This window comes from Carassius carassius, chromosome 14, assembly GCF_963082965.1.
Source record: "Carassius carassius chromosome 14, fCarCar2.1, whole genome shotgun sequence".
Taxonomy (NCBI): domain Eukaryota; kingdom Metazoa; phylum Chordata; class Actinopteri; order Cypriniformes; family Cyprinidae; genus Carassius; species Carassius carassius.
This window is the reverse complement of record NC_081768.1, coordinates 8,674,928-8,701,228: the sequence shown is the minus strand read 5'-3', so window position 1 is coordinate 8,701,228 and position 26,301 is coordinate 8,674,928. Positions and strand designations below refer to the sequence as shown.

General features: G+C 39.0%; 1 protein-coding gene across 2 annotated transcripts; it reads right to left on the bottom strand.

Moving 5' to 3' along the window:
• Positions 1–239: 239 nt before the first annotated feature.
• si:dkey-157l19.2 (uncharacterized protein KIAA1522 homolog) lies at positions 240–26,301 on the bottom strand. 2 transcript variants are annotated; one of them, XM_059565930.1, is made up of 8 exons: positions 26,055–26,301; positions 21,593–21,681; positions 18,253–18,501; positions 5,167–5,304; positions 4,987–5,030; positions 4,651–4,792; positions 3,747–3,857; positions 240–3,647 (listed from the first exon to the last, which is right to left on the bottom strand). In XM_059565930.1, exons 3-8 carry the CDS (start codon positions 18,491–18,493, stop codon positions 250–252), a joined length of 4,074 nt encoding a protein of 1,357 aa, XP_059421913.1. In that variant the 5' UTR covers positions 18,494–18,501; positions 21,593–21,681; positions 26,055–26,301; the 3' UTR covers positions 240–249. The 2 variants fall into 2 exon arrangements, with proteins under 2 accessions (XP_059421913.1, XP_059421912.1); XM_059565929.1 differs by lacking the exon at positions 21,593–21,681.

The window sequence follows — 26,301 nt, the reverse complement described above, 5'->3', positions numbered from 1 at the left end:
ATTTTACCAAGGCAACCCTGTTAAAAAACTTATATTGTAACCCCGGGAAGCAATTTCTATCGGGGAACCTCCTTGCAGCGCGATTGGACTAGTTTTGAGAAGCAACTGGGCAGGATTTGTTGTGAAAACCTGGCAACCCTGATCCGAATGTACGTGCTGGAGATATACTTCTAATTACAGGAGCGTCTTTACTGATGAGATGTGCATGAAAATCGCATTAAATTTTTTGCACAGCTCTAGTGCACATATTCATTCATTTGTTTTCTCAGAGTTCTCTGTCTGTACGTCCTGTCCGGCAGTTTGTACAGTCTCTGTTTGCACATGATCAATCTTGGCTACAGATACGGCCTCTGCAGAGTTCTGAGCAACGCTCTCAACCTTAGCGTTGGGTTTCTTAGCAATTGGTGGAGGAACTTTGTTAGCCATCTTGTGCGAGTCATTAGACTTGGCTGAATCCGAGACAGATGCTAACTCTGCCACCAGAGTTTTCCTTGGGTCAGTCTGAACCTCTAAGGTCGACGGTGTCTCTATTACAACCTTCTTTGGGCTTTTGGAGAAGATGAAGCTGGCCATAGAAGCAGAGGAGTTTGGTACAGTGGTGCCATTAGCCGTGGCTGGAGGAGGGGAGCGCAAACCAAACCGCTTGGCTTGGTTGTCTTTTGAAGACATAGCAGCTGCCTTAAGACGAATGGCCTCCTGGAGACGCATGGAGGGGTTAACTGCTGAGGAGACCATGGGAGGTGTGGAAGAGACAATGGGTATTGGTGTTTGGGTTTTTGGCTGCTCACCATCTGGCTTTGAGTGTATTTCAATAGTGCTTAATTGTTTCTCTGAATTCTCCGGGATCTTGTTGGGTTCTTGTTCCTGATGTTGAGTCTTTGGCTCACTGATTGATTGGTCTTTTGGTTCTGTTGAGCTTGGCAGGGTTTCTGGGTCAGGCACAGTAGGTTGAATTTGTTCCTTGAGGGTTTGGGGTTTGGGTTCTGTTTTAGCACAGGGTTGTTTAGTTGCTGGTTCAGCAGGAACTGAATTGTTACTTGGTTCGGTAGGTGGACATGTAGCTGATGAGTATTTTGGCTCAAGTATTGTGTTTTCTGTTTTTTGAGCAATGTTATTTGACTGAGTTATTTGAGTTTCTGGTTCGGATGATCTTTGCTGAGTATTTGATACAGTGGTTGTGTCTGTGTTGAGGGACAGAGCTTCAGTTTTTGGCTCTGAGGATAGAGCTTCTACATCAGGGGGAAGTGATGTCAAAATCAAAGATCGTCTGATTGGCTTTGGGGGTGCCTCTTGATTGACACCTGATTTTGGTTTGGGTTGTGATGGTTTATCAGGACCTACAGCAGGGCTCTGACTGGACTTAACGGACCTAAGACGAACCATCTGTAGGAGAGACTGAGTGACCACAGGACTGGAGGTCTCCTCTTTAGCCGGAGAGGGACTGCTTGTCCGTTTCTCCGTTTCTGTCATCTCTAGTCTGCCCTCCATTTTCACATTACTAGGTAATGGAGCAGGAGGAGGAACACTGACTTGTTGAGATCTTATATCAGTAGGTAGTGGAGGCGGTGGAGGAACGGTGACTTGAGATCTTACATCGGTGGATGGAGGAGGTAGAGGAGGAACACTGACTTGAGATCTTACATCAGTGGGTGGAGGAGGAGGAACACTGACTTGTTGAGATCTTACATCAGTAGGTAGTGGAGGAGGAGGAGGTACATTGACTTGAGATCTTACATCAGTGGGTGGAGGAGGAACAATGAGTTGTTGAGATCTTACAACAGTGGGTGGAGGAAGAGGAACACTGACTTGTTGAGATCTTACATCAGTAGGTAGTGGAGGAGGTGGAGGAACAGTGACTTGAGATCTTACATCGGTGGAAAGTGGGGGAGGTGGAGCAAAGTTGATTTGTTCAGAAGTTTCAGATGATGTTACTAACACATTGTGTGTCAAAAGTTGGGATTCTTGCGAATGGGGTGAGATTTTCTGTGCTTCCGAAGGTGGTCTTGGTGGAGGTGGAATATCTGGAGGTAATTGAGTCATTGTTAATAATGACGAAAATGCTGGCGGCGGTGGAGGAAGGTCAGTATCATTTTGCAAAGCAACAGGAGTTGCTGTAGTCATACCTACTGGAGGTGCTGGAGGAGGAAACAGAGGAGGTGGAGGGATCCAAGAAGTCAAGTCTTTTATTGCTTTAGCAGCCAGTGTAGGAGTTGAGGGAACAAAGTCAGGAGGTTTGGCTTGGCTGTTGTTTGGTGTTGGTGGGCAATGATCTGGGGGAGGTGATGGAGATGGGGCGACACAGGCAAGTGGTGCTGCGGTTTCAACTTTGCCTTTTATCTCTACAGGCTGCAACAGAGGTGCTACTCTGTCAGCTTTTGCCAAAGCCACAACTGGTTCATCTGCAATTTTAAGACCTCTCTTTTTGGCCCAGCGTGTATAGTTAACAGGTCCGGGCCCACACAGCAGTTCAAAAGTCCGTTGGTTGTGAGCCCAGGTTTCAGGAGGAGGAGCTGGTGGAGCCAATACTTTGGGATGATTGGGAATCTCCAACAGAGACAACAAAGCCACTACAACTGGTGAGGAATTGTTACCATTGATTAAACTTTTTGCAGACAGAAGGCTGATCTTCAGTTCAGCAATGGAAGACATTTTTTTCATTTTCTTGTCTGTGCTGACTGGCTGGCTCACCTCTGATAGGGCAGTTGTGGGTCCATTGGAGGGAGGCATGCCTATTTTAGGGCTCATGACAGCAGGGTATGGTGATCCATCTGGAGTACTGTCATCTGCCAAGTAGGTAGGACTCTCAGATGTCTTCCAGGTCTGTTTCCTGTTATGTAAAGAGTATGACCTGCTGGGAGGAGCTGGAGGTTTCTTGCCGCGTTTAATCACTGATAGGTTACGTGTAAAGGCAACAGCAGATCCTGTCTTTCCGCTGTCCTCCACCTCAGTAGACCCCCCATTCACATGAGTAGTTTTAACATGGGAACCGTCGTTGTTCAGCTTAACGGGTCTATTCGTGTTCTCAACCTGACTCCCTCTGCTGGCCACACGGGGAGTGCTACTGCTGGAGATGGTAGAAGAATCGGATACAAGCGTTTCTGATGATCCCGAGTTGGTCCATCCAGAGTAATTTGAGCGGCTTGTGGAACAACGTGAAGAGACTCTGGAGGAAGCACGTGTGGATGCTGGACTGGCTGACACCAGGCTGCTTTTGCTGACAGTTCGGACACTGCTACGACTTCGGTTGCGACTCAGCTCCACAACATCCACAGATGGTGGAAGTACGGCATTTGGAATGATTTTAGACATGTATGTGGCCTGAGGTGAGATGGACATCACTGCACCGGTTGAGTTCTCTGTCCAAGGAACACCTAGAATGCCTGCTCCTGACTTTTCTGGATCTACAGAATGGTTTATGAGCCCTTGGAGGATGTCATCTTTGGGTTTTTTCAGTGTGGGGAGCTCGGTGTTGTATCTTTTAACTGTGTACAAGTTCTGTATGCCCTGTATATGGTCGTGTACACTTTCTTGTTCAGAGCTGGAAGACGTACTGTCCACAGTGGAAATCATGGCAGGTAGGATCATGTCTCCATTGAATAGCTGACCATCAAGAGGATTTGTGGTAATCCATGCTGCCCTGTCCAACCCTTCAAATATAAAATATATAAAAATTAATTAAACGTATGTTTTCCACTAAATAATTCAATTATGTGTTCTATACTACAGAAGACTGTAGCACAACATACCCATTTCTTTCTGGACATGTCGAGGAATTCCTACAACAGGTCTCCCATGTTTCCTACGAGACTTCGTCTTCTCTGCAGTCTTATCTGGCTTCAGAGGGCTGAATGTTGAGGCTGGAGAAAGGAAACAGAAAACGTTGCTGTTACATGATATGAATTCTTAAATAACTTTATGAAAATTTATCTTTACCAGGCCAAGATGCTTTTATGGTTAAAATGATGTAAGGAATAATTGACTCAGGGCTGTTGACGACACGCGTCATGGCCATTGCACCTCGGGTGTGCATTATTTTTCCACACCTCAAGACATTGATCAGATGATATATTAAAAAGGGATTAATCTGGTTTTTGTACTTAAATCACTATTGTGAGTAGGATTATTTCTTCTACATCTCATCCAATGCCTCTTTTGCCGGTTTCAAAATGTAATTTTAAAGCTGGTAATGGAGGCTTGAGCCGTTGATAGCATTTTAATGCAGTTATTAATGAAGTTATTAGAAAGAGAGATAGAGCGACAGAGACACACAGAGAGAGAGCTTGTGTGAATTAGGCTAACATACCTCTGTGCGTGCCTCGATACTCTTCTGCTGCAGCATCTCTAAACAGCTCTGTTATTACCTCGCTAGTGGGAAATGTCATGTGTAGCCTTTCAGTTGCTACACTACATAGGCTAACTAATAAAATCATCAGGGCAGTGCAAACTGCGTGATCGTTATTACAGTTTTACTAAGCGAAGTTATATGGAACTGTAATGCAGTTAAGAGAGCTGCCTGGAACTATGTTCGCCTTCTGTTTCTCAGAAAATAAATTGCACACCTCATGGTGCGTTCATCAGCCAATCAGATTCAAGCATTAAACGGACCCATAGTATAAATGACTAGTAATGTGTTTATCCGTGAAGTGTCACCTTGGCGTTTGAGTCCTGAGCGTGTTGATCGTGAGGAGATGGAGGAGCGCATCGAAACCGAATCGGCAGCTGTGCTCTCAGACTCAAAGCCTCTTAGCTCACTGAAGGCCATGCTGTTTTCAGTCTGAGCTGTTACTGTTGACTAAAGGAAACAGCAAAGTTAACTTTCCAAATTTATATTCCTTCATCAGCAACTTAAAAGTAGTCAATGCATTTTTATTGCACTTCTAGAACTACACATGTGCACAAGTAAAAACCAGGCTGTCACTATGGTGGGAACAGAAGTAAATACATTCATAACTGGAACTGAGGGTTCCTGCATTGAGGAAAACTTACAATCATACTTTGGTCATCAGGGTAGTCCGTCCCATAACTATCATCTGGAACAAAAAACATTACCTCTTATTAAACATTACCAAAAAAATAAACTGCTGTATGTTTAGGAAATGCATGTGTTTGGTTCAGAGTAAAAGTGTGTAATTTAAACAGACACTGATTTGAAATTTGACTTCTCACCTTCTTGCTGCTGCATTTTCAGGCCCTGCTGTGCCTCTGTGTGCAGATCCAACACATATTTAGGCCGATTACCCTCCACAAACACATTTTCTTGGAACTCCTGAAGAGAAACAGCTCCCATAACTTCCTCTTTAGGGCCTGCAGAGAGATAAACACAAATAATTGCCTTTAATATTTCATATATAGTCAGATAGACAAATACTGTATAGGATGTCTCTATTTTAAGATTTTTTTTGGCATTTCGCCTTTATTTAGATAGGACAGTATAATGACAGGAAGCGAAGTAGGAGAGAAAGAAAGGGAGGTGGCAAGTTTGGAAAAAGGTTGACAGGCTGGATTAGAACTTGAGGCACCCAAAGCGCCACTGCACTACAGTATTTGTTGATGTGCCCTCAAGGCTATTGGCACTGACAGCATAGGATGGTTTAAATGTAGAGGACTTGGATATTTTTTAAACACACACACACACACACACACACACACACAAAATGCATGCAAGCATATAATATAGCAATAATATAGCAATATATCTGATCTAAGATAGCTCTTTTTCAGTAACTGCTAATGCAAAATCAATTGCCTCATTCACTTTAATATGTTTTCTCCCGTGTTTTAATGCCTCATCCCATTATGTCATATGATAACTAAAGAGACTTACTGCCCTGTAACCTGGTTATATCGCCAATCACACAGTTAACCTGCATGTTAAATGTGCAAAGACCATGTTCGAATTTACCATGTGTACTGATTTCACCCTTTTAATTCAATTATTATTTTCTGGTCATTTGCATCTTTGGGAGTATTTTTTGATGGGTTCATAGTAATTCAATCCATAGATGCTATGGATAGAAATGCTATGTTTGCCATTTACTGTACTGCAATAATCCAATAATTACTTACTATGCAAATTCCTTATTGAAGCCATTATAAAACAAACTTTTAATACTGTTAAAAAAAGAATACTGTTCACAAACACGTTATTCAGCTTGTACACATAAACATGATTATACATTGTTGATACTCCATATTGAAATTTAGAAATTAAGAAAATTTTTCATAATGCACACAGCTACTGTAAAAGGCTTTCCATTCATATTTAACCAAAACGTGACATCTAATAAACCTACCTTTTGTTTTAAAGATGGACAGAAGAGAACAGTCTTTTTGATTTAGCAAGGGGACCATGTCTGCATGACCGCAGGAGTTTAAAGTGATTAAATCCTCTGTGTGTGCTGGCAGCATGCATCCATCCATCCATCTTCTTCCGCTTATCCGGGGCCGGGTCGCGGGGGCAGCAGTCTAAGCAGAGAACCCCAGACTTCCCTCTCCCTAGACACTTCCTCCAGCTCTTCTGGGGGGACACCGAGGCGTTCCCAGGCCAGCCGGGAGACATAGTCTCTCCAGCGTGTCCTAGGTCTTCCCCGGGGTCTCCTCCCAGTGGGACGCGCCTGGAACACCTTCCCGGGAAGGCGTCCAGGAGGCATCCGGAACAGATGCCCGAGCCACCTCAGCTGACCCCTCTCGATGTGAAGGAGCAGCGGCTCTACTCTGAGCTCCTCCCGGGTGACTGAGCTTCTCACCCTATCTCTAAGGGATCGCCCAGCCACCCTGCGGAGAAAGCTCATTTCGGCCGCCTGTATCCGGGATCTTGTCCTTTCGGTCATGACCCAAAGCTCATGACCATAGGTAAGAGTAGGAACGTAGATTGACCGGTAAATCGAGAGCTTCGCCTTGCGGCTCAGCTCTTTCTTCACCACGACAGACCGGTACATCGACCGCATTACTGCAGAAGCTGCACCGATCCGTCTGTCAATCTCCCGTTCCATCCTTCCCTCACTCGTGAACAAGACCCCAAGATACTTAAACTCCTCCACTTGAGGCAGGAACTCTCCACCAACCTGAAGTGGGCAAGCCACCCTTTTCCGACTGAGGACCATGGCCTCGGATTTGGAGGTGCTGATTCTCATCCCAGCCGCTTCACACTCAGCTGCAAACCGTCCCAGTGCATGCTGAAGGTCCTGGCCTGATGAAGCCAACACGACAACATCATCCGCAAAGAGCAGAGACGAAATCGTGTTGTCACCAAACCTGACCCCCTCCGGCCCCTGGCTGCGCCTAGAAATTCTGTCCATAAAAATCATGAACAGAACCGGCGACAAAGGGCAGCCCTGCCGGAGTCCAACACGCACCGGGAACAAGTCTGACTTACTGCTGGCAATACGAACCAAGCTCCTGCTCCGGGCGTACAGGGACGCCTCCGATCCCCCTTCTTAAAAAGAGGGACCACCACCCCGGTCTGCCATCCCAGAGGCACCGTCCCCGACTGCCACGCGATGCTGCAGAGGCGTGTCAGCCAAGACAGCCCCACAACATCCAGAGACTTGAGGTACTCAGGGCGGATCTCATCCACCCCCGGTGCCTTGCCACCGAGGAGTTTCTTGACTACCTCGGTGACTTCAGCTTGGGTGATGGACGAGTCCACATCTGAGCCCTCAGCCTCTGCTTCCTCAATGGAAGACGTGACAGCGGGATTGAGGAGATCCTCGAAGTATTCCTTCCACCGTCCAACGACATCCCCAGTTGAGGTCAACAGCTCCCCACCTCTACTGTAAACAGCATTGGTAGGGCACTGCTTCCCTCTCCTGAGGCGCCGGACGGTTTGCCAGAATCTCTTCGAGGCCGACCGATAGTCCTTCTCCATGGCCTCACCGAACTCCTCCCAGGCCCGAGTTTTTGCCTCCACAACCACCCGGGCTGCAGTCCGCTTGGCCTGCCGGTACCTATCAGCTGCCTCAGGAGTCCCACAAGCCAACCAGGCCCAATAGGACTCCTTCTTCAGCTTGACGGCATCCCTTACTTCCGGTGTCCACCACCGGGTTCGGGGATTGCCGCCTCGACAGGCACCGGAGACCTTACGGCCACAGCTCCGAGCGGCCGCTTCGACAATGGAGGTGGAGAACATGGTCCACTCGGACTCAATATCTCCAGCCTCCCTCGGGATCCGGTTGAAGCTCTGCCGGAGGTGGGAGTTGAAGATCTCTCTGACAGGAGGCTCTGCCAAACGTTCCCAGCAGACCCTCACAGTACGTTTGGGTCTGCCGAGTCTGTCCAGCTTCCTCCCCCGCCATCGGATCCAACTCACCACCAGGTGGTGATCGGTTGACAGCTCCGCCCCTCTCTTCACCCGAGTGTCCAAGACATACGGCCGGAGGTTGGATGAAACGACCACAAAGTCGATCATCGACATACGGCCTAGGGTGTCATGGTGCCACGTGTACTGATGGACACCCAGTACTGATGTGCTGGCAGCATGCATATTAATAATAATTAATTTCCAAGTGAAGAGCTTTACTAACTAACAAACAGTATTGGGAGAGCTTTAGTAGTCCTGATCCAGATAAATATCTGATAACACATGGGCTAAAATACACCAGAAATTTCAAAAGTAAACCAATCTAGTAAAAAATCTAGACCAAGAGTGTAACTGCAGGGGGAAAAAGAAGTTATGGATTATGTACTGTTTCTTAAGGTTCCTGATTGTAGTAAACAGACTTCACTGAATATGAAGCTAACTAGTTCTTTAGTCGTTTAGACTATATTTATGATATCATTTTTTGTCACCTTTGCACAACACTGTGCCTTAGCTTTCCTTTGTGTTTCATTGAAGAAAGAATACAAGGATTGATTAAATGATTGGGTGAACTATTCCTTTAAGACCGGTTCACTTTCTCATAGGGATGGGACGGTATGAAAATTTAATATCACGATTATAGTGACTAAAATTATCACGATTATCAATATTATCACGGTTTTGTTGAAACGAGTTGAAAGTGTTCAAAAATAGTTGTTGCTCACACTGAAAACATTTCAGCAAGTTTTATATTTAATAATCAACAAACAACTAATAAAACAAGCAACTCTATGCACTTAATTTAAAGAAAGATTAAATTCTGTGGCATTTCCTTCCTTACAATGAAAAGTGTAGAAGCATAGAAAAGCATAGAAAGTCACTGACTTTCGCCATTCCTTCTCGAAAAAAAACAAAAAAAACATTGTGCGCTGCGCTTGCGTCAGACTGTTGCTGGCTGGACATGATTTAATAGTGAGTTATTAAAACCGCGATAATCAAACACGGTTTTAATGATAATTCATTTTTAAACGATATTACTAACCTTCAGCACATTTTATCACGGTTATCAATAAAACCGGTTATCGTCCAATCCCTACTTTCTCACCACTAGATGGAGTACAAAGGAACTGTGAGGTCTATTGATGGGAAGTTCGGATCATTTTACTGACTCGGACCTTCGAGTTTCATTCAGCAAAAAGAACGAATAATTTTTTCGAGTCATTTCGTTCATTGTATTAAAATGTAATTAAAATATTAAGTTTTACTTCCCTAACATGTCTACTAGTACATACACAAACGTTGATCACACTACAAACCATACAAAATGCTATAAGAAACAGAAAAGATGAATTCATTGTTTACGGGTCTTCAGTCTATGATTAGCTCACCTCATGTCTTATCTGATTAGTCCTCGGGTTTGAGTCATTCTTTCATCACATGATAGCCCCATAAGATTTAACTATAGACTGTATAAAAGTCTTTAACCTATCATTCGTTCTTTTGTCATGTGAGGTGGTAGCACTGGATAGAGAAATTAAGTTACAAACTTCCTTACAAATGGGTGCATAGTTATTATTATTATTATTATTATCATCATCATCATCATCATCATCAACAAACGCAATATTATAATTATTACTCTTACAGTCACTGCGTTTCTGGTCTCAAATTTTAGCTTTTTACTTATTACAGTTAATAAATGTGAGAATTTCTGTCATGATGGTTATTTTCCAAACTAAAAACTATAATAAAGAGTTGGTTATTATTATTATTAAGTCTCTTTCCGACTCAGACTGCATAGATTAAAGCTTATGGCTCTATCATGTGATGAATGAACGACTCGAGAGATGAACAAATCAATTCTCTTTCCGACTCAGACTGCATTGATTGAAACAGGTGAACTACTAGACTCATAGTACAGAACCTATAGAATTTTGCACATGCATGACTGAACAAATCACCACCCCCCCCCCCCCCCAAGACAACTCGTTCTTCCCAAGTCACACTGAAGATTCATTCAAAATGAATGAATCAGTGAGGTCACAGGTATGCTTAAGAGTTGTATAACAGCTCTACATTTGAGAGTCAGACACTTATTTAATACTGCATATACATTATTCATTGACATTTCTAGTTGATTTCTGCAGCAAGAACGATAAAAACCAACCTCACTCCATCTCCATATCAATGTTCCTCTAAACCAGGCCAGACACCTCCTTAAAGCCCAGTCCTTTCATTTATCAAAAGACTTGCCTACCTCATCCAGCTGCAATGATATTTAAAAGTTTTGTTCACAAATTCTTTAAACTGGGAATACATGCCTTCAAGAACAACCAAGTGAAAGAACCAAAAAATAATGCGGAATGATCAAAACAAAAATGAAAGGGTGATAGAAAGGGAAGGTAAGTGAAACTTTTCTCTGACCGTTGATATTTCTGTGCCTTGGTGGAGTACTTGGTTCGTCTTACTAGTGATATATGGGCGTCTTTAGATAAAGACAGCCAAACCACGGATAAAATGAACCTAGCAATGGTCTTAAACAATTAAAATAGTTGAGCAACCACAGAGGTCAGCTTTTCAGCCCTGAGGAACATACCATACTGCATAATAAAGCCAAGAGAGATGGCAGCAATACAATGACACGAATGTTCAGTATTTATGGCAGAAAATATGCTGTATAAAGCTCCAGTCCAGAAAGACAATATTAATTCAGCAGCAGTAAAAAATAAATAAAGACTCAAAATTCAAAATATTTACATGACCACCCACATTTGCATGCCAATGGATTATTAATGCTGCAATAATACAAAACTGTGCAGTCTCAGGTGTGCATTTTTCAACATTTTACAGTTCTGAACATGGCTTATCCATTCAGAATTTAGAATAATCTGTATTATAAAACAACATGAGTGATACAAATCTGATATGAAAGTTCTAATCAATAGTAAATACTCCATGTAGATGTATAAGTGTACGTATGTGTGCATAAAGTATTGTGGTTATGTCTGTTTTATAATCTGTACCATGACAAATCATCTTTTAATGTTTTCTCCGAAGTTAAGAGACTTTCTGAAAACCGATAACCTTCTGAGCAAGCCAAATAAAAGCTGCACAGAATGAGAAAGGCTAAGGCATGCCTGGACCTGCTGAGGGCAGATGTCAGAACAGCTGCAAGGAGTCTCAAACAGGATAAAACTCACAGACTCCCTGAACAGCTTTAACTGTACAATCAATCAAACTAGACCTAATTTTAATCATGTTATGGTGGTTGTGGCTTTCAACTGAGGCAACACCATTCAAAAACAAAACAACAGGAAAACATCAGCTTATCTCGGTTCTGTTAAAAACCTTGAGTTTGTTGCAATGAGAGACTTTATCCTGGCACCTAACGCTGCGGTCCTTCAGAGTATACTCTTTTATTCTCTCACTTCTCAGTCTCTTCACCTTTGGTTTGACTTTACTGATTAAATGTTTAAAAACTTTTATTAAATCTATAGATTTAGACACAATGTGCTAAAATGAATGATAGAGATTAGAAATGTAAACACAGTGTAGTTCTCATCACTGGCCACAGGTAATGTGTGTGCTGCCAGGACTGCCCTGCCCTGACAGTAGCTGCTGTGTTGCATCTGGGCAGCAGGGGGCAGCACTTTGGGGCTGCTTTCATGTCATACAAAACAAGACTACTCTCATTTTTATTGTATAAAGTCAGAAAATGCATTCCAGTCTTTTTCTCAAATTTCACAATGATGTATACATTGAGCTTTCATAAGTACATTTTGAGCTTTCTTGTCATAAATATAAATAAAATATTCATATGGAAGTGTTAAATATATGATTTTTTGTAATCTTTTAATTATATAATTTATTGATAAATTCAAAATTATAATGTATATATTTTAATTTATAATTTTAGTATATATCATTTAAAAACACATTTATATACTAAAGATTATAATATTTAGCACAAAAATAAGTAGCAATTTATAAATGAATACAATTCTTTTTGTTTTTAATATTCATAGAACAGGAATTATGTGCACTCAAAAATAAAGAACAATTAATTCTCAGGTGTGTAAAACAAAAAGGAGGAGGTTTTAATCCAAAAGGTAGCTGAATTTGTCTGCACACTGGAAAAATACAATCAGATCAACAAAAACAAAAGTCTATAAAAATTATATTTTTTATTTTCCTTATGCAAAAGTGAAAAAATTATAAAAGTGCAAAGTGTCTTAAAGACATGCTTTGGTCAGTGTGCTGGCAATTTCAGCTACTTTTTTTTAAATATTAACTTTCCATTTATATTGGATTTTATATTTTTACATTTTGATTTTTTAAATATTTAGCATAAAAATTATGTTTGCATTAATCTTTAAAATTTTTTATAAAAACAGGTATCTAAATTGGCGTTAATATCTTGTTCATTTGATTTAACAGTAAGAAATGCTTAAATAACTACTTCATACTTTTAATAATTTAATGCAGAAAATAAAATGATTTCTAATTTACCTAATGAGTTTTTTCTTTGATAAATGCTGTATAAAAAAAAAACATTTTGATGACATGAAATCAAATCTAAAAAAAAATTATCTATTTACATAAAATTGTTCTAAGGCTTACACAGAACTCAAAAATTACTTTTCAGTCTATAAACTGCTTCAATAGTCTGTATTCAGTCAGACTTACTTAACATAAAGTTAAGTTATATAAGTTATATATAGTATATAGTTTCTGACCTGTAATAACTTTCATTAAGTCTGACAGACATCTTTTATTAAACAATGAGTGAGTGGTTTACTCCATATTTTGTGTTGCTTCATGAAAGTCTACAGTGTATTGCAAAAGACTGTCTTGATAAATATGCTAAGTGCATTTTCTGCTGCGTTCAGTGTGACGCTCAGCAAATAGGTTGGGTGAAGAAACTCTACATGTACCGCTGCTTCTTCTACGCTTCTGCTTAAACATGCAGCATAATGCTATAACCTGTTAATACGAACAATGAAATGAAAACACGCTGCTGATGTGAGACGTATAAAACAGGCCTTAAACCTAATCTCCCATGGAAAACTGTCCGTTTGTCCCCGAGGCTTTTATCCATTCACAATGCAGGTAAAGCTTAACTGAGGCAAATATCCCTCATCTGAAGTAGATACAAATGTCTTTGAAAAGTAAGTTGACTGATTACAGGTTTTTTTTATACATGCACATAACCTGCGCTTTGATTTTGGATGATTTTCAGAAAGTGGTAAGAAAGGTTTCTGTCTGCCACACCTATATCACATAACAGTAACATAATATTTGCCATTTTTTCAGTGAAACACACAGAAAAAGAGGTACAATTGCTGTAAAAACGGATCAGTAATACATTTCATGCTAACAGAATGTCTTATTTGATAAAACTCGCTCCTTCCGCAGGTATCACTGAAAAACAAAACCGCAGCACAGACATGCATCACATTAAAGTGTGAGCTCTGTGTGTCCATTTTATGTAACTTTTTAAAGAAACATTGATTTACGATGTTTTCACACCTGATTTTGATTGCTTGGTGCAAATTAGAGTATAATCCCCAATAGTCATAATGCCATGTGTGTCACTTGCACGATGCAAAATATCATATTGAAATTTCTTTCACTTTTGCTTTAAATCAGGTTCTAACAAGTCCTAATGCAGTGCAAGTACACCAAACTGAGGATATTACTGCTATATATACAGTTGCCTATTATGCAATTATTATTAAAAAGAAAATTAATTTTTAGACCAGTTTAAATTCAGACCAGGTGCAAAAATGCTATATTACAGGCAAGCTGAAACAGATTTGAAATCAACACTTTACAACCTAACGCTTAAAGGGGCTACACACGCATACCAAGCTAAATATGGATGTTGGAGGTAATAAAGAATTCACATTTTGGAAGCAAGAGCAATATTAAGTCAGTCTGAATCAATCTAGTTCTGGCATAGAGCTGGGTTCTGTTCACAAGAACTGGAAACAGAGAAAAGCAGAGAACCAGTTTCCCAACTTTACACCTGTTCATTGTTTCAGAATCTCCAGGGCAAAGCTCAGGAAGGTATGGAATTCTGCACAAACGCCCACGCGTAACAATAAACAAATGCAAACATAAACTCCGTCTCTTCATCTTTCAAGCGTTCACAGGGATTGTGTTTAAAAAGGTGTCAAGGAATGACTGGCATTTCTCATGATGAGTTGAAAAAGAAAGTCAGAAGAAAGGTCAGGATTGTGGGTAACCCTTGGCAAGCCTGTAACTTTCAATGGGAGACGTCAAAAACATTGGGAAAGCAGTCAGTGTGTGTGTCAGTGGAACATTTCATGGGAAACGGATTTAAGGTTACAGCTCTTTGTTCAGACTGAACCGGCAGCATCCCACAGGACGTTTTGATGTTGCAAGGTCTGGGATACAGGATGCAAAACACAATATTATGTGTGTGCTCAGTAGCTGTGGCCCTCTTATTAACGGTGCTTGCTAAAATAAGCATTACTATTTATACTAGGAGCCCTAGATGAGACCATGAAAATGGTCCTCATGGGTACGAAAGTTTTCAAAGCATAAAACATCCAAAAACCCACTAAAATATGATGTGTGGTTTCATTCTTCAGGAACTAATGGAAAAATTGAAAAAAATTGTTAACAATATTAGATTGATTTCTGAAAGATCATATGACACTAAGGACTGGAATAATGGCTGCTGAAAATTATGATTTGCCATCACAGGTTTAAATTACATATTAAAATATTATCAAATAGAAAGCAGTTATTTAAAATGTTTATAATATTTCACAATATTACTGTTGGTCCTTATTTTTGATCAAATAAATGCAAACTTTTTTCTAAAAGACAAAAAAAAAGTGTAGACCTAATAATTATAAAAAAATATTTATAATGCATGTTTTTATTATTGTAATCTAATAATCACTTAGTTATTGTGTCAAACGCAGAAATAATAATAATAACATAAAAATCAAACTGGTCACAAGACACCAAATTGAGATCAGCAATTTACCCAGACAAACTAATCTAATCAATTCACTTACTGAGACTGAACGTCAATCAACTGAAATCAACTGTGAGTCACATTCTTCAATACGTAATACTAATTACATCATGATGGTCTGCATGCTGTTTATTTAATTTCAGCCTAATTTAGGGGAGAGTGTGACAGGTTTAAATAATCCATCCTGTTGGCTTTTTGTACAGTCTTCGGCAGCAGATAGGTACCGCACCCTCAGAACAATCACATAAAAGCTGTTTATTTTTTGTGGTTATGCACCATATCGATCATTAAGAAAGCTGCAGTCTGTTGTGTCAGCCCGCCGTGAGTGTGTGTGTGATTGAGTGGATTCATGCTTCAGTAAATGGGTGGGGCTGAGGTGTGGTCTCACAATGGTCTCCCTGCTATTACAGCCCATGTGGAACCTTTACAATTCATCCTCTGCTTAGCACACACACACAAAAAACATAAACCAGGCATAATTCACATGCATTCAATCCTGGCTCTGATCCCAAGCTCCCCTACAAATGTACAGCACACTTTTAAATAAACACTTTATACTTGTACACACAATGCAAGTACTTAAAGTGACCTTAAGTAGAGCCCAAATTTTATCTTCATGGCGTGTTGAAATCTCAGCTCTAGAAAACTCATGACTTTGCAATAAACAAAGCAAACATTTTCTAGACCTCTCTCAACATACACAATAATATATAGGTATTTGAGAGACATATCAAGAAGGTTAAAGGGTTAGTTCAGCCAAAAAAATGAAAATTAGCCCATAAATTACTCACCTTGATGTCATCCTAGATGTATATATGGATTTCTTCTTTCATACGAGTCTAGTTATTTTAAAAACTATCATTGATCTTTCAAACTGTTTGATCATTTGTCGAAATCCTCCGACATTCTTCTTTACAAATCCTCGTTTTGTACTTTTAATTAGTGATCATTGTTTTGTTTTAATCTCTCCGCTGAGTTTCCGTGTGTGTCACTTCTGAGCGGCACATGTGCAGAGCTGACCTCATACATCATTACCCCGGAACTGGTTCATTTACAACTGTGACCGCAAGTTAGATTAAAGTGATTATTACATTTTGTATATGGATATTTTTCTTACAAAAACGCATAGATTTTTTTTAAGGGATGAGCTTTTGGTTAGAGATGAGCTTTTGGTTGGAGAATTGGACTTGTAACCCGAAGGTCGCAGGTTCAAGGCTCTGTGCTGGCAGGATTTGTAGGGGATGAGTGAATGAACAGTGCTCTCTTCCACCCTCAATATCCATGGCTGAAGTGCACTTGAGCAAGACAATGAACCCCCAGTTGCTCCCCCGGAGCTGAATATAGCTGCCCACTGCTCCGGGTGTGTGTTCACGGTGTGTTCACTTCTCACTGCTGTGTTTGTGCACTTGGATGGGTTTAATGCAGAGCATCAATTCAGAAAATGGGTTACCATATTTGGCAAATGTCAGGACTTTCACTTTTTATTAAACTTCTCAAGGAACGATGGAGTGCAACACCCTTGAGTTACATCAAACAGATCAAAAGACAATTTTTAAAATAACTCCAATTGAATTCATCTGAAAGAAGAAAGTCATATACAGGATGACTTAAGGGTGAGTAATTTTATTTTTGGATGAACTAACCCTTTAAGGATCATTTGATGTGTAAGCCTTCCATTCTCTGGTCCAAAACAAAATAAATGAACCACAGTAAAGGAGTGAAATTATAAAAATTCAAAGTTGGAAAAATGAGGACTCATTTTTAAAGCTGCTCACTGCTGGGTTAAAACTTATATGCTAGAGAATGCTGAAAATTTGTTACCCAAACTAATGACTTCTAGCTTGTAAAGGTATTCCTCTACTAATTACACTGTCTGAAATGAAATGACTGAATGTCTGCACATATTATCCACTACTGAAATCACTTCCAAAACAACATAGCCAACATTTACTAGTTGGGCAATACAAGGACAGATAAAGTGTGTAATGTCATATACATTTTAAGCATTGCTTAAAAACAAACCTAAATCAATACCTCATCAGTACAGTAGTAAGGTTAGATTAGTTGGCATGTTGCTGTATCAAATGCTATAAAATGGTTGAGACATTTTCCACCAAGGCTTTCATTTTACTGCAATATTCTTATTTGCAAATTCTAAAAAAAATTCAAACTGACAGAAGTATTTTCATGTGGCAAAACAGCTTGTTATAACCACTAATGAGCGATTAAAAGCTAGTGACACCATTAATCATCAAATGCTTCAATGAGCATGCTCCGGCCAAATGATTTGGAGTACAGTCATCTTGATTAAAACAATGCTTATCTTTGAAATAGTAACATTTCAGCTTTAATGTGCAATATTAAAAATACATTTTACCCCAGTTTGATATGCAAATATAAAAAAGGAAGCAATTGCTAGTTTAACAGTGTTGATCTGGTACTTTTCTAAATTTACCGATGTTGGAAGGAAAGTAGGAAATAATCTTAAACTTCCTTTAACTCAAACAGCAGAGCAACTCACTAGCTATGCAAAGGTCACAGGCTTGATTCCCAGGGAATGTATGAGCTGATAAAAGGTATAAACTGAATGCAATACAAGTCACTTTGGATAAAAGCGTCTGTCAAATGCATAAATGTAAACACTTATTTATAAATAGGTTTATTCATGCTGATGTTGTTGCTGGCTTTCTACATTCATTTCCAAAACACACTGGCCACAACTACCTTTCATTAGCCAAGCTGCACTTCCCATTTCTTTCTTTAATTTCCTTAAGACTCACCTGCTTACATAACTGGTTTATGTTCTAATTTATGTGAAACTAGTGGCTAAAATTAAAACAAATCTTCTGAGTGAGAAAGAAAAGAAAAATAGAGCCACTAGTTAAAAACAAATCTTCTGAAGAACGACGGACATCTAAAGAGAACATAATAGCAAAAGTATTACCTGTGACAAGTGATGATTTTGGTAGCTCTACAGGTGAACCAGTGGCAAGCAGGTCTCCGTGTATTTCTGTAGCACGTCGGCGGGTTTTCCTGCGCTGGCGCTTCAACCACTTGAACGCACGCCTGAAGGATGCTGCCCTTCTCCTGCCTCTTTTGCCCCTGCCACCTTGTCGGTCCTCACTGAACACCTGCAGCATATCTCGGGGAATCAGATCCCCTACAGAATCACGGCCTGATGACATTGCACAGCCTGCCACAAAACAAAAATAATTCACGAATCACTGTTTTGTGTCAGGTTTGTAAATTACCTGGATACTACACCAAGGAATTGCTTAAAGGAATTGCTCACTAGCATTCAGGCAACAATCATCTGTAGGTTTCTTCACACATTTTTTATAGGTGTATTGGTGTAATGCAAAGACATGTCCTTCAGATTTTTGTAAGCTAACTTCTAAAAATAAATATTTTTCTTTGTAAATTAAAGTTCAGATGAAACTGATATACCAACTGATCTTGGGGTTTAATCAGACTAAATGATTGGATAAATCTGGCAAATATCAAAGGAGATAATCTATAGTTGTCACTAAAAGATTGACAATTTGATTAAAAGTTGCAAGGATCAAATATAAAAAAAAAATTAAACATTAAAATGTAACATATCATGCATTTACAAAATTTAATTTTATGATTTAATTAAGACTTTAAGTAGCATCAGTCCAGTCAAGTCGCAGCTTCTAGATCATTTGATCATCATCATCTTATGCAACCGATCATATTTTGCTGAAAAGACCCATAAAATGTACTCTTTTACACAAAGCAAAACTTTCTGCCCCAGTAAATGTGTGTTACAAATTTTCCTCTGTTTATTAAAACATTTAAAAATACATAACTATAACTCCAATGATGACTATAACTGTATAGCTTTAATAGTCATTCTAATACTATGAGCATAGCAATGTCCATGCAACAACTATAACAATATTGAGATCTTTGGAGTCACTATCAGGAAACGATGTTTCAGTGAAATGATGAATGATGAATGATAAAAAAAAGAGGGCATTTAAAGCGACAGACAACAAAACTGCAGTGTTAAATGACATACCTTAAGTCTCTAAAACCTGTTTATTTTTCCTTTTTGAACATATCTTACTTAAGAAACCAAATGAACCTGTACTGCTACCTGTTTCCCTTTAAAAAAAAAAAAAACACTTCCATGGCATCCTACTTGAAACAAAAAAAGATTCTTGTTTTAAACAGGTCTATAACAACAGAACAGAAGATGAATTGTTATTAACATCGCTGGTCCGCATTGGTCAGGGTCTGATCCTAATAATATACGTCGCACACCAAAATTGCAATTGTGTCTCATTCCTGAACACCTTAGTCATGGGCTCCACCCTTACACACACAGATACTGATACACACCCTCACACAGCACACACATTCATGATGTGTAAAACATTCAAACACAAGGCATTATATCTTGAATAAACACACCCAGCAGATGTATTTACCAAAGGAGGTCATCTTACTCAATTAATAGAGATGCACAAACATTCACAAAGAGGAGAACCTCACATGAATGCACACGGCATATAAAGTAAACGGAAACTTAAAAATGATGCTGTTTAAAATAAACAGCTCCTTAGAAGCTGGACAGCTAGAGTGAAGGATGTAAACGAAAAGGAAAACCAGGGAATGTATATTGACTCACTAACACATTGTTAAAAATGAGGAAATGAGTGAATTTCACGTGTGTGAATGAGAGTGAGAACAAGACATCCTCACGTGGCTGAAGAGCTCTCTCTAGCAGGTCAACAGACCAATCAGAGTGCAGCATTCTGACTCACTTCGTCACCATAGAAATGTGCAGAAATAAACAGAGCAGAACCAGCATGCAGCGGTGCCACAGACTTTATCCCCTCTTTATTGTAATCACATCACTTTGATCCACAGTTACAAACACTGACTCACATGTTCTGTGCGAGCTGCAGATGATTCATTTGCATTTAGTTACATAATATTAGTTATTATAATATACATGTTAGGAACTCATTTGCATGACATCTCAGGTCTGTTTTGTTTGGATGTTCTGCACACACATACACACACAAGCACACTTGCAGACAATTACTGTACACACTCCCATACTGGAACTCTCACAGCCCTGAGAAAAATCCACTGCTATTCCAACAGGCGTGTCTGTGTGTCATGTGATTCAACAGTTTTAGGGTGGATTCAAAAACAATGTGCGGTATTCCCCAAAAACTACTGCTTTATGTATGCTGCCTACCATGACAAATCAATTATACGAAACAGTACACATTATGCAGTGATAAACATTTAAAACAGTAGTGCTGCTTGTATGTTATTATCTAGATCACATGACCTCATTAGGTGCATGTTATCATCATCATTATCGGAGATGGCTGTTTTGCAATTTTAATCCAGTTTTGTGTAAAAACATCAGAACATCTCTTGCCAGTCCAAAGAAATGAGTCAAAACAAGGCATTAAAAGATGCAGTAACTGCTTTCTATGTGTTTACTGCACTGGAAATGGAACATTGAATGCACTGCATTATAGGATACAGAACTGCACTAGTATATTTTAGCAGTGCTATGTTATCATACTACCCTTACTATCGCTGCAGTATTCAGTATATACCCTGTGCACAGACGTCTTACTACATTTTGCAAAATGTGAGATGCAATGGAATGGTTTGACTTTCATTTTGCATGGGATGATGAATCAGTAGTAATATCAAATGTAACTAAAAAAAAGTTTTTTGCAAATGTTTTCCATAAAGTAGGGTTAAAATAATGTGTTTATTTACAAGATAACCCTGATAAGTAAACAACACTTAATGAATCATGCAGAAGGAGTCATGTGACAACAATATATCATACTAATGTTTGAAACGTGGAATAATGCCTAAGGTCCCTATCCATTTTTTGCATATTGTAAATGGAAATGTTTGCATATGTAAAACTAAAAGAAGAGTCTTTTAATGTTCAAGGCACTGACCAAAATTAGTTAAAAATAGCAATATGGTGAAAAATATAAAAATGTAAAAGAACTGTTTTCTATTTGAATATATTTTAAAATGTAATTTATTCCTGTTGCAAAGTCTTCTGTGTCGTACATGATACTTCAAAAATCATTCTAATATGCTTATTTGGTGCTCAAACTTCTCTTCATCAGTGTTGAAAATTCTTCATAGTTTTACATACCCCAAACTTTTTAATGGTAGGGCACATACTATATTTGGCAGGACTAGCATGATAGTATGCATAACTACACTCCTTAACTAAGAGTGAGGTGTGTGCAAGAGATAGACACCTGGCGTATCCTCTCTGCTGTAGTGTGTGCAGGTGTGCCAAGTAGGAGAAGGTGTTTGTTCATGTGGGTTACAGGAAATGGAGGTAAATCTTGAAGATAAAATGCCTGAGGTGTATTAACCAGGAAAGCTGTGGTCACATGAACGCACACACAGACAGAACTGAACCATACTTGCGTTATCTGCAGTTTGATTTGGTGCTCACCAGCTGGATGGTACAGACTGGTATTCTTAGACACACACATATCATGCACAGGGGTTTTCCAGTCAAAGAAATGAGACATTCACTCATGAGCAATACATCTTGAGTTGGTTACACATAAGACATTAAGTGCACAACTATCTGCAGAATCACAACTGTGTGAGACAGGAGCACTTCTGTCTTTCAAACGCAGACTGTTATAACAGCATTTAGGAAACACCTTTTTTTATTTCAAAGCCCCAAACCTGAGGAACTGAGGGTTAAGGAACTGAATTCCTCCCTAAGTGCTGAGGGTCATTGCAGTATTTCCGGGGAACAGTGAAGGAAAGTGCTGATAGCTGTCATGCTAAGTGCACATTATATCCTGATGGGAGTGTCTGTCTTTCCTCACAGCTACCATTACAGTACATTTACACAATAACACGGACTGACACAAAACATGTGAATCTGAGAAGACCACCTGAGGTATGTTTTCACATTAGATATCCATGTGACTTGAAATAAATCCAGTGGATAGAAGAGGATTTCTTGTGACGATGAAATACAATCACTTTTTCACTTCCAAACGTCAGAGGTGGTTGTGTGCTGACATTCGTATCACATGCTGTCTGATTTCATCTGCACAAAAATACACACTCTGATGTTTAGATGTGATCAGCGCTATTGTTTAGAGAATGTGTGTGTGTTCTGGGGTTTGCAGCAGCTTGTTGAGAGCAGGAGTAACATTCATAAATGACTGTGATAATTGTATAATTCCCGTGGGTTCATCCTCCAGCTCCACCTCTCCCGTCCATCATTGTCTTCTTCCTCTCATCCTGTTTTTCCTCAATGCTTCTTACATTGAGTTTTAATGGAGATAGCTGTTCGAGTTTCAACACAAACTGTCTGGAACCATCTAACTGTATCATCTTCAACCAACCTGTAACTGTCTCTCAAATAAAATCCACAACTGTTTCACTATCCAGAACAATCTCACTGTATAATAAAACCAACAACTGTCTAATCTTTTTGGATTATTCACTATGTTCTACTAAACAATCCACACACACTAAAAGGAATGTCTCACGCCTAGTTAATCCTGCTGGTATCAGGGCTTCTTATATAATGATCAAATGTTAAATCGGCCTGTTTCATCAAGAGTTATAGATTGAAACCACTCAAGCTCTGTACTAATATCATCTTCCACAAACACACACATCAAAGTGATAAAATCTCCCAGCTGTTGATGAAGTTATCACAGTGATCAATCATCTGCAGGGTGGCAGCACATTGGTTCACAGTCTGTTGTGCAGCTGAAGGTTTACTGAGAGTTACTTTACAACCCATGATGCCCGGAGCAAAACCAGACAATTGTCAGCCACTTTACCTCACATCAGCTGCCAAAAAACAGCTTCCCCTGAATAAAGCAGCATTTGCTAGCGTGGGAAAATGATCATCAACACTGCCTCAAAGAGATTGCTCTCTCTCTCTCTATTTTGAATTAAAGGTGCAGTAAGTGATTTCATCTGTTTTGCTGAATTCAACTACAAGCCTTCAAAACCAGACAGACGGGCTTTCTGATGGAAGCACTAACTTTAATTAAACAGGTGTGAATTCTAAGGATACTTATTTCAGTGAAATACTTTTAAGAACTCAACTGGTACAGTATGGCATTAAAACTGTTTTTGTCCTGTGGTGGTGGCTATTTTCAATAAATAAAGACATGAAGGAGACATAATGAAGCACGTTTCCCTTTAAAAAAATTTATAATAATAACAATAATTAGCCAACAGCCTTTAGTTAAAATAAGGATGAAACAAAAATATTTTCAAATATTTTTTTTCCCATATTGTGACATACAAGAGTAACGAAACAAATGTAGGGCACGGATCTGGATCTATGTACGGTTTATTGAGTGGATGTTGAGATGTGAGTGGGGTTTAGGCAGACTAAATGATTGGAGAAGTCCTGTATATGTCTCCAGAGTGCGCTGTCGTTTTCATCAGAAGGTCAAATTATGACATTTTGATTTAAAATTGCAAAAAAAAAAGGTTTTTAAAAAATGGTGTATATGCCTGGATGAATTGTTCACAATAAGATTTATAACATTTGTTTAAAATATAGATATAATGAAAACAGGATTTTCATATCATGCCAAATTTTGAGTTCAAAATCAAAAGCCACAATTTGCTACTTTCTAGTTGACTGCAGTTTAGGTGGGGAGGGACCTGGTCATTTTAGAGAATATTTGACTGGTCAAAAATCTGTGTACTGCAGAATGAGTCTGTTTTTCCAGAAGAGAAAAAGCATATTTTTAATGCATTTATCTGCTAAGAGTCAGTTTTGTCCACTTTTGAGTGTACACTAGCCTAAGGGCCCAAAAGACAACAAACATGGACTAAAACCCACTAGACTCCATTTTTGATTTTATGGAGTCTTTCATGGGCTTGCCAGACAACCCTAAATATTCCTGTCACAGTGACAGGTTAGGTTTTACTCTCAGATGAGCACTGGCAGTCATCTTCACACGTTTCATAAACAACTCATCATCGTGACAACTGGCTCTGACCTCACCACGTGGCTGTTCAGATATATGCATCTGATACACTACAAAACAGTGTGAGTGATGGATTCAGATCATGCAAAAGCAAATCAGCCATAAATAATACTAAAGGGACGGTCTTTTAAATCAGTCAGTAACTTTATTTCCTACAGTTGGTTAGTGGAGAACACACACACACACACTTCCTGCTTTGACACACACTTGCGCAACTGATCTGGAATCTCTACAGTAACAAGCCCTAGCATGGCAGCCTGACGGGTACAGCGACACACCCTAAATCAACAATGCCTACAATCACCTTTCTTTCTCTCTCACTCTCCCTGAAGTCACCCATGATCAACAACACACTAGCTGAGAGCATTAGAGCAGGAGTCCACCTCCTCCAAACCCCTGCAGGTCTCCTCTGTGTTTCAGGTTAATGTACAAACCTGCACAAGGTGAAGTGTCTTGGAGATACACAAGTGTAAAGGAAAAACACACTGCAGAAACATGCATCCCCAGAACTGCTACAGATTTCCCCCCAAGAATTAAGTGATTTATAGAAATCCTATGGGCGAATGAGAGATAAAAATGTCTGAGATGATACAAACAAGTAAAAATCAATCAAAAAAGGGACTTTTTTTTTTAAAGTTGAGAACCAAAAAAAAAAAAAAATGTAGAAACAAAATATTTGCATTCATGTTCGTTTCATTATTTTTTTTTATATAATTGTTAACAATTCCCAAAAAAAGTTATGTGGTGCAACACAAGTTAAAAGCAATATTAAAATATTTTCCGTACAAACCTGAACATACTTGAGTGTTCAACATGACTTTAAAAAATAAATAAATCTAAACCAACAAAATGTAATACCAATAAGTTAACCTTTGCCTTTTTTTCCTCAAATAAATGCATAAATAAATCCCTAAATAAAATAAAAAAAATAAAAATTATATATATATATATATATATATATATATATATATATATATATATATATATATATATATATATATATAGATCAAATAAACACCAGACCTTACTGACACACAGTCATGAGGGTCTACAGTGGTCCTTTCTGTTAGATCATTTCCTGTTTATAGTTGTCACATGGCAACAAAATGGCTTCCTGTAAACAGGTTGCACCACACTGACAGTAATTTGGTACACTAATTTCTTTATTGAAAAAAAAAAAAAAAATAAATAAACTACTTATGCCAACATTTAATTTTTCAAGGATGTCAGCATTTTAATGTAATGTAAGCTTTTAAGACCCACCACCCTCTTTTTTATTTTATTTTTTTAATCTCCCAAAAGATACAAAACTTTGTCATTTTAGACAAGTCCCACAAAAATATTAGAATTACATTTGTCTGTGCGAACTGAATTTATGTATTCAATAAATAAATAAAAATATTTTCGTTCGTTAATAAACATCGTTTTGAGACTTTAAGAATTAGAAATATTTGGAGAATTAAAAAATTAAATTTTGCAAACAAGTAAAAGAGAGACCAAGACACATATACACACACACACTTTACTTTTTACCGAAATTAAAATCTATTTGAGACCAAAATATCAGGGAGCACACAATTTAATTATTAAACACAAAGTATCCTACAAACCCTTTAGATAAGAGAACAGAAAAGTTTTAGAAAATGTTAACTTTAGTTCTGATTTGCATTAAACTAAGACACAGGTTTTAGTGTCATGTTGGCAGACAGGGCAGGGCTGTTATTACCTGTAACTTCTGGATCCCTCAGTTTCCTTGTTTGGCGCTGTAAAATCCTTTAAAGTTACATCGGACAGCCCATGTGAATGTTGTCTGGAAAGTTCAGGTGAGGCATCTCCACGGTATTCCGGTATTCTTAGGAAACTCTTGTTCCTTGGAGAGCGACCAGTCTTGAACAGTCCTTGCAGAGTGTTCTCTCATCTGGCTTGAGAAACTCTGCTCAATCCTCAAGAGGCTCCAGGTGAGAATTAAAAGG

Excerpts from the sequence above, each read along its gene's own strand:
- si:dkey-157l19.2 (XM_059565930.1), bottom strand. The coding sequence starts at position 18,493 with ATGTCATCAGGCCGTGATTCTGTAGGGGATCTGATTCCCCGAGATATG. Across the intron at positions 4,793-4,986 it reads CTGATGACCAAAGTATGATT|TCAACAGTAACAGCTCAGAC; the intron begins GTAAGTTTTCCT and ends TGTTTCCTTTAG. Across the intron at positions 3,648-3,746 it reads ACATGTCCAGAAAGAAATGG|GGTTGGACAGGGCAGCATGG; the intron begins GTATGTTGTGCT and ends TTATATTTGAAG.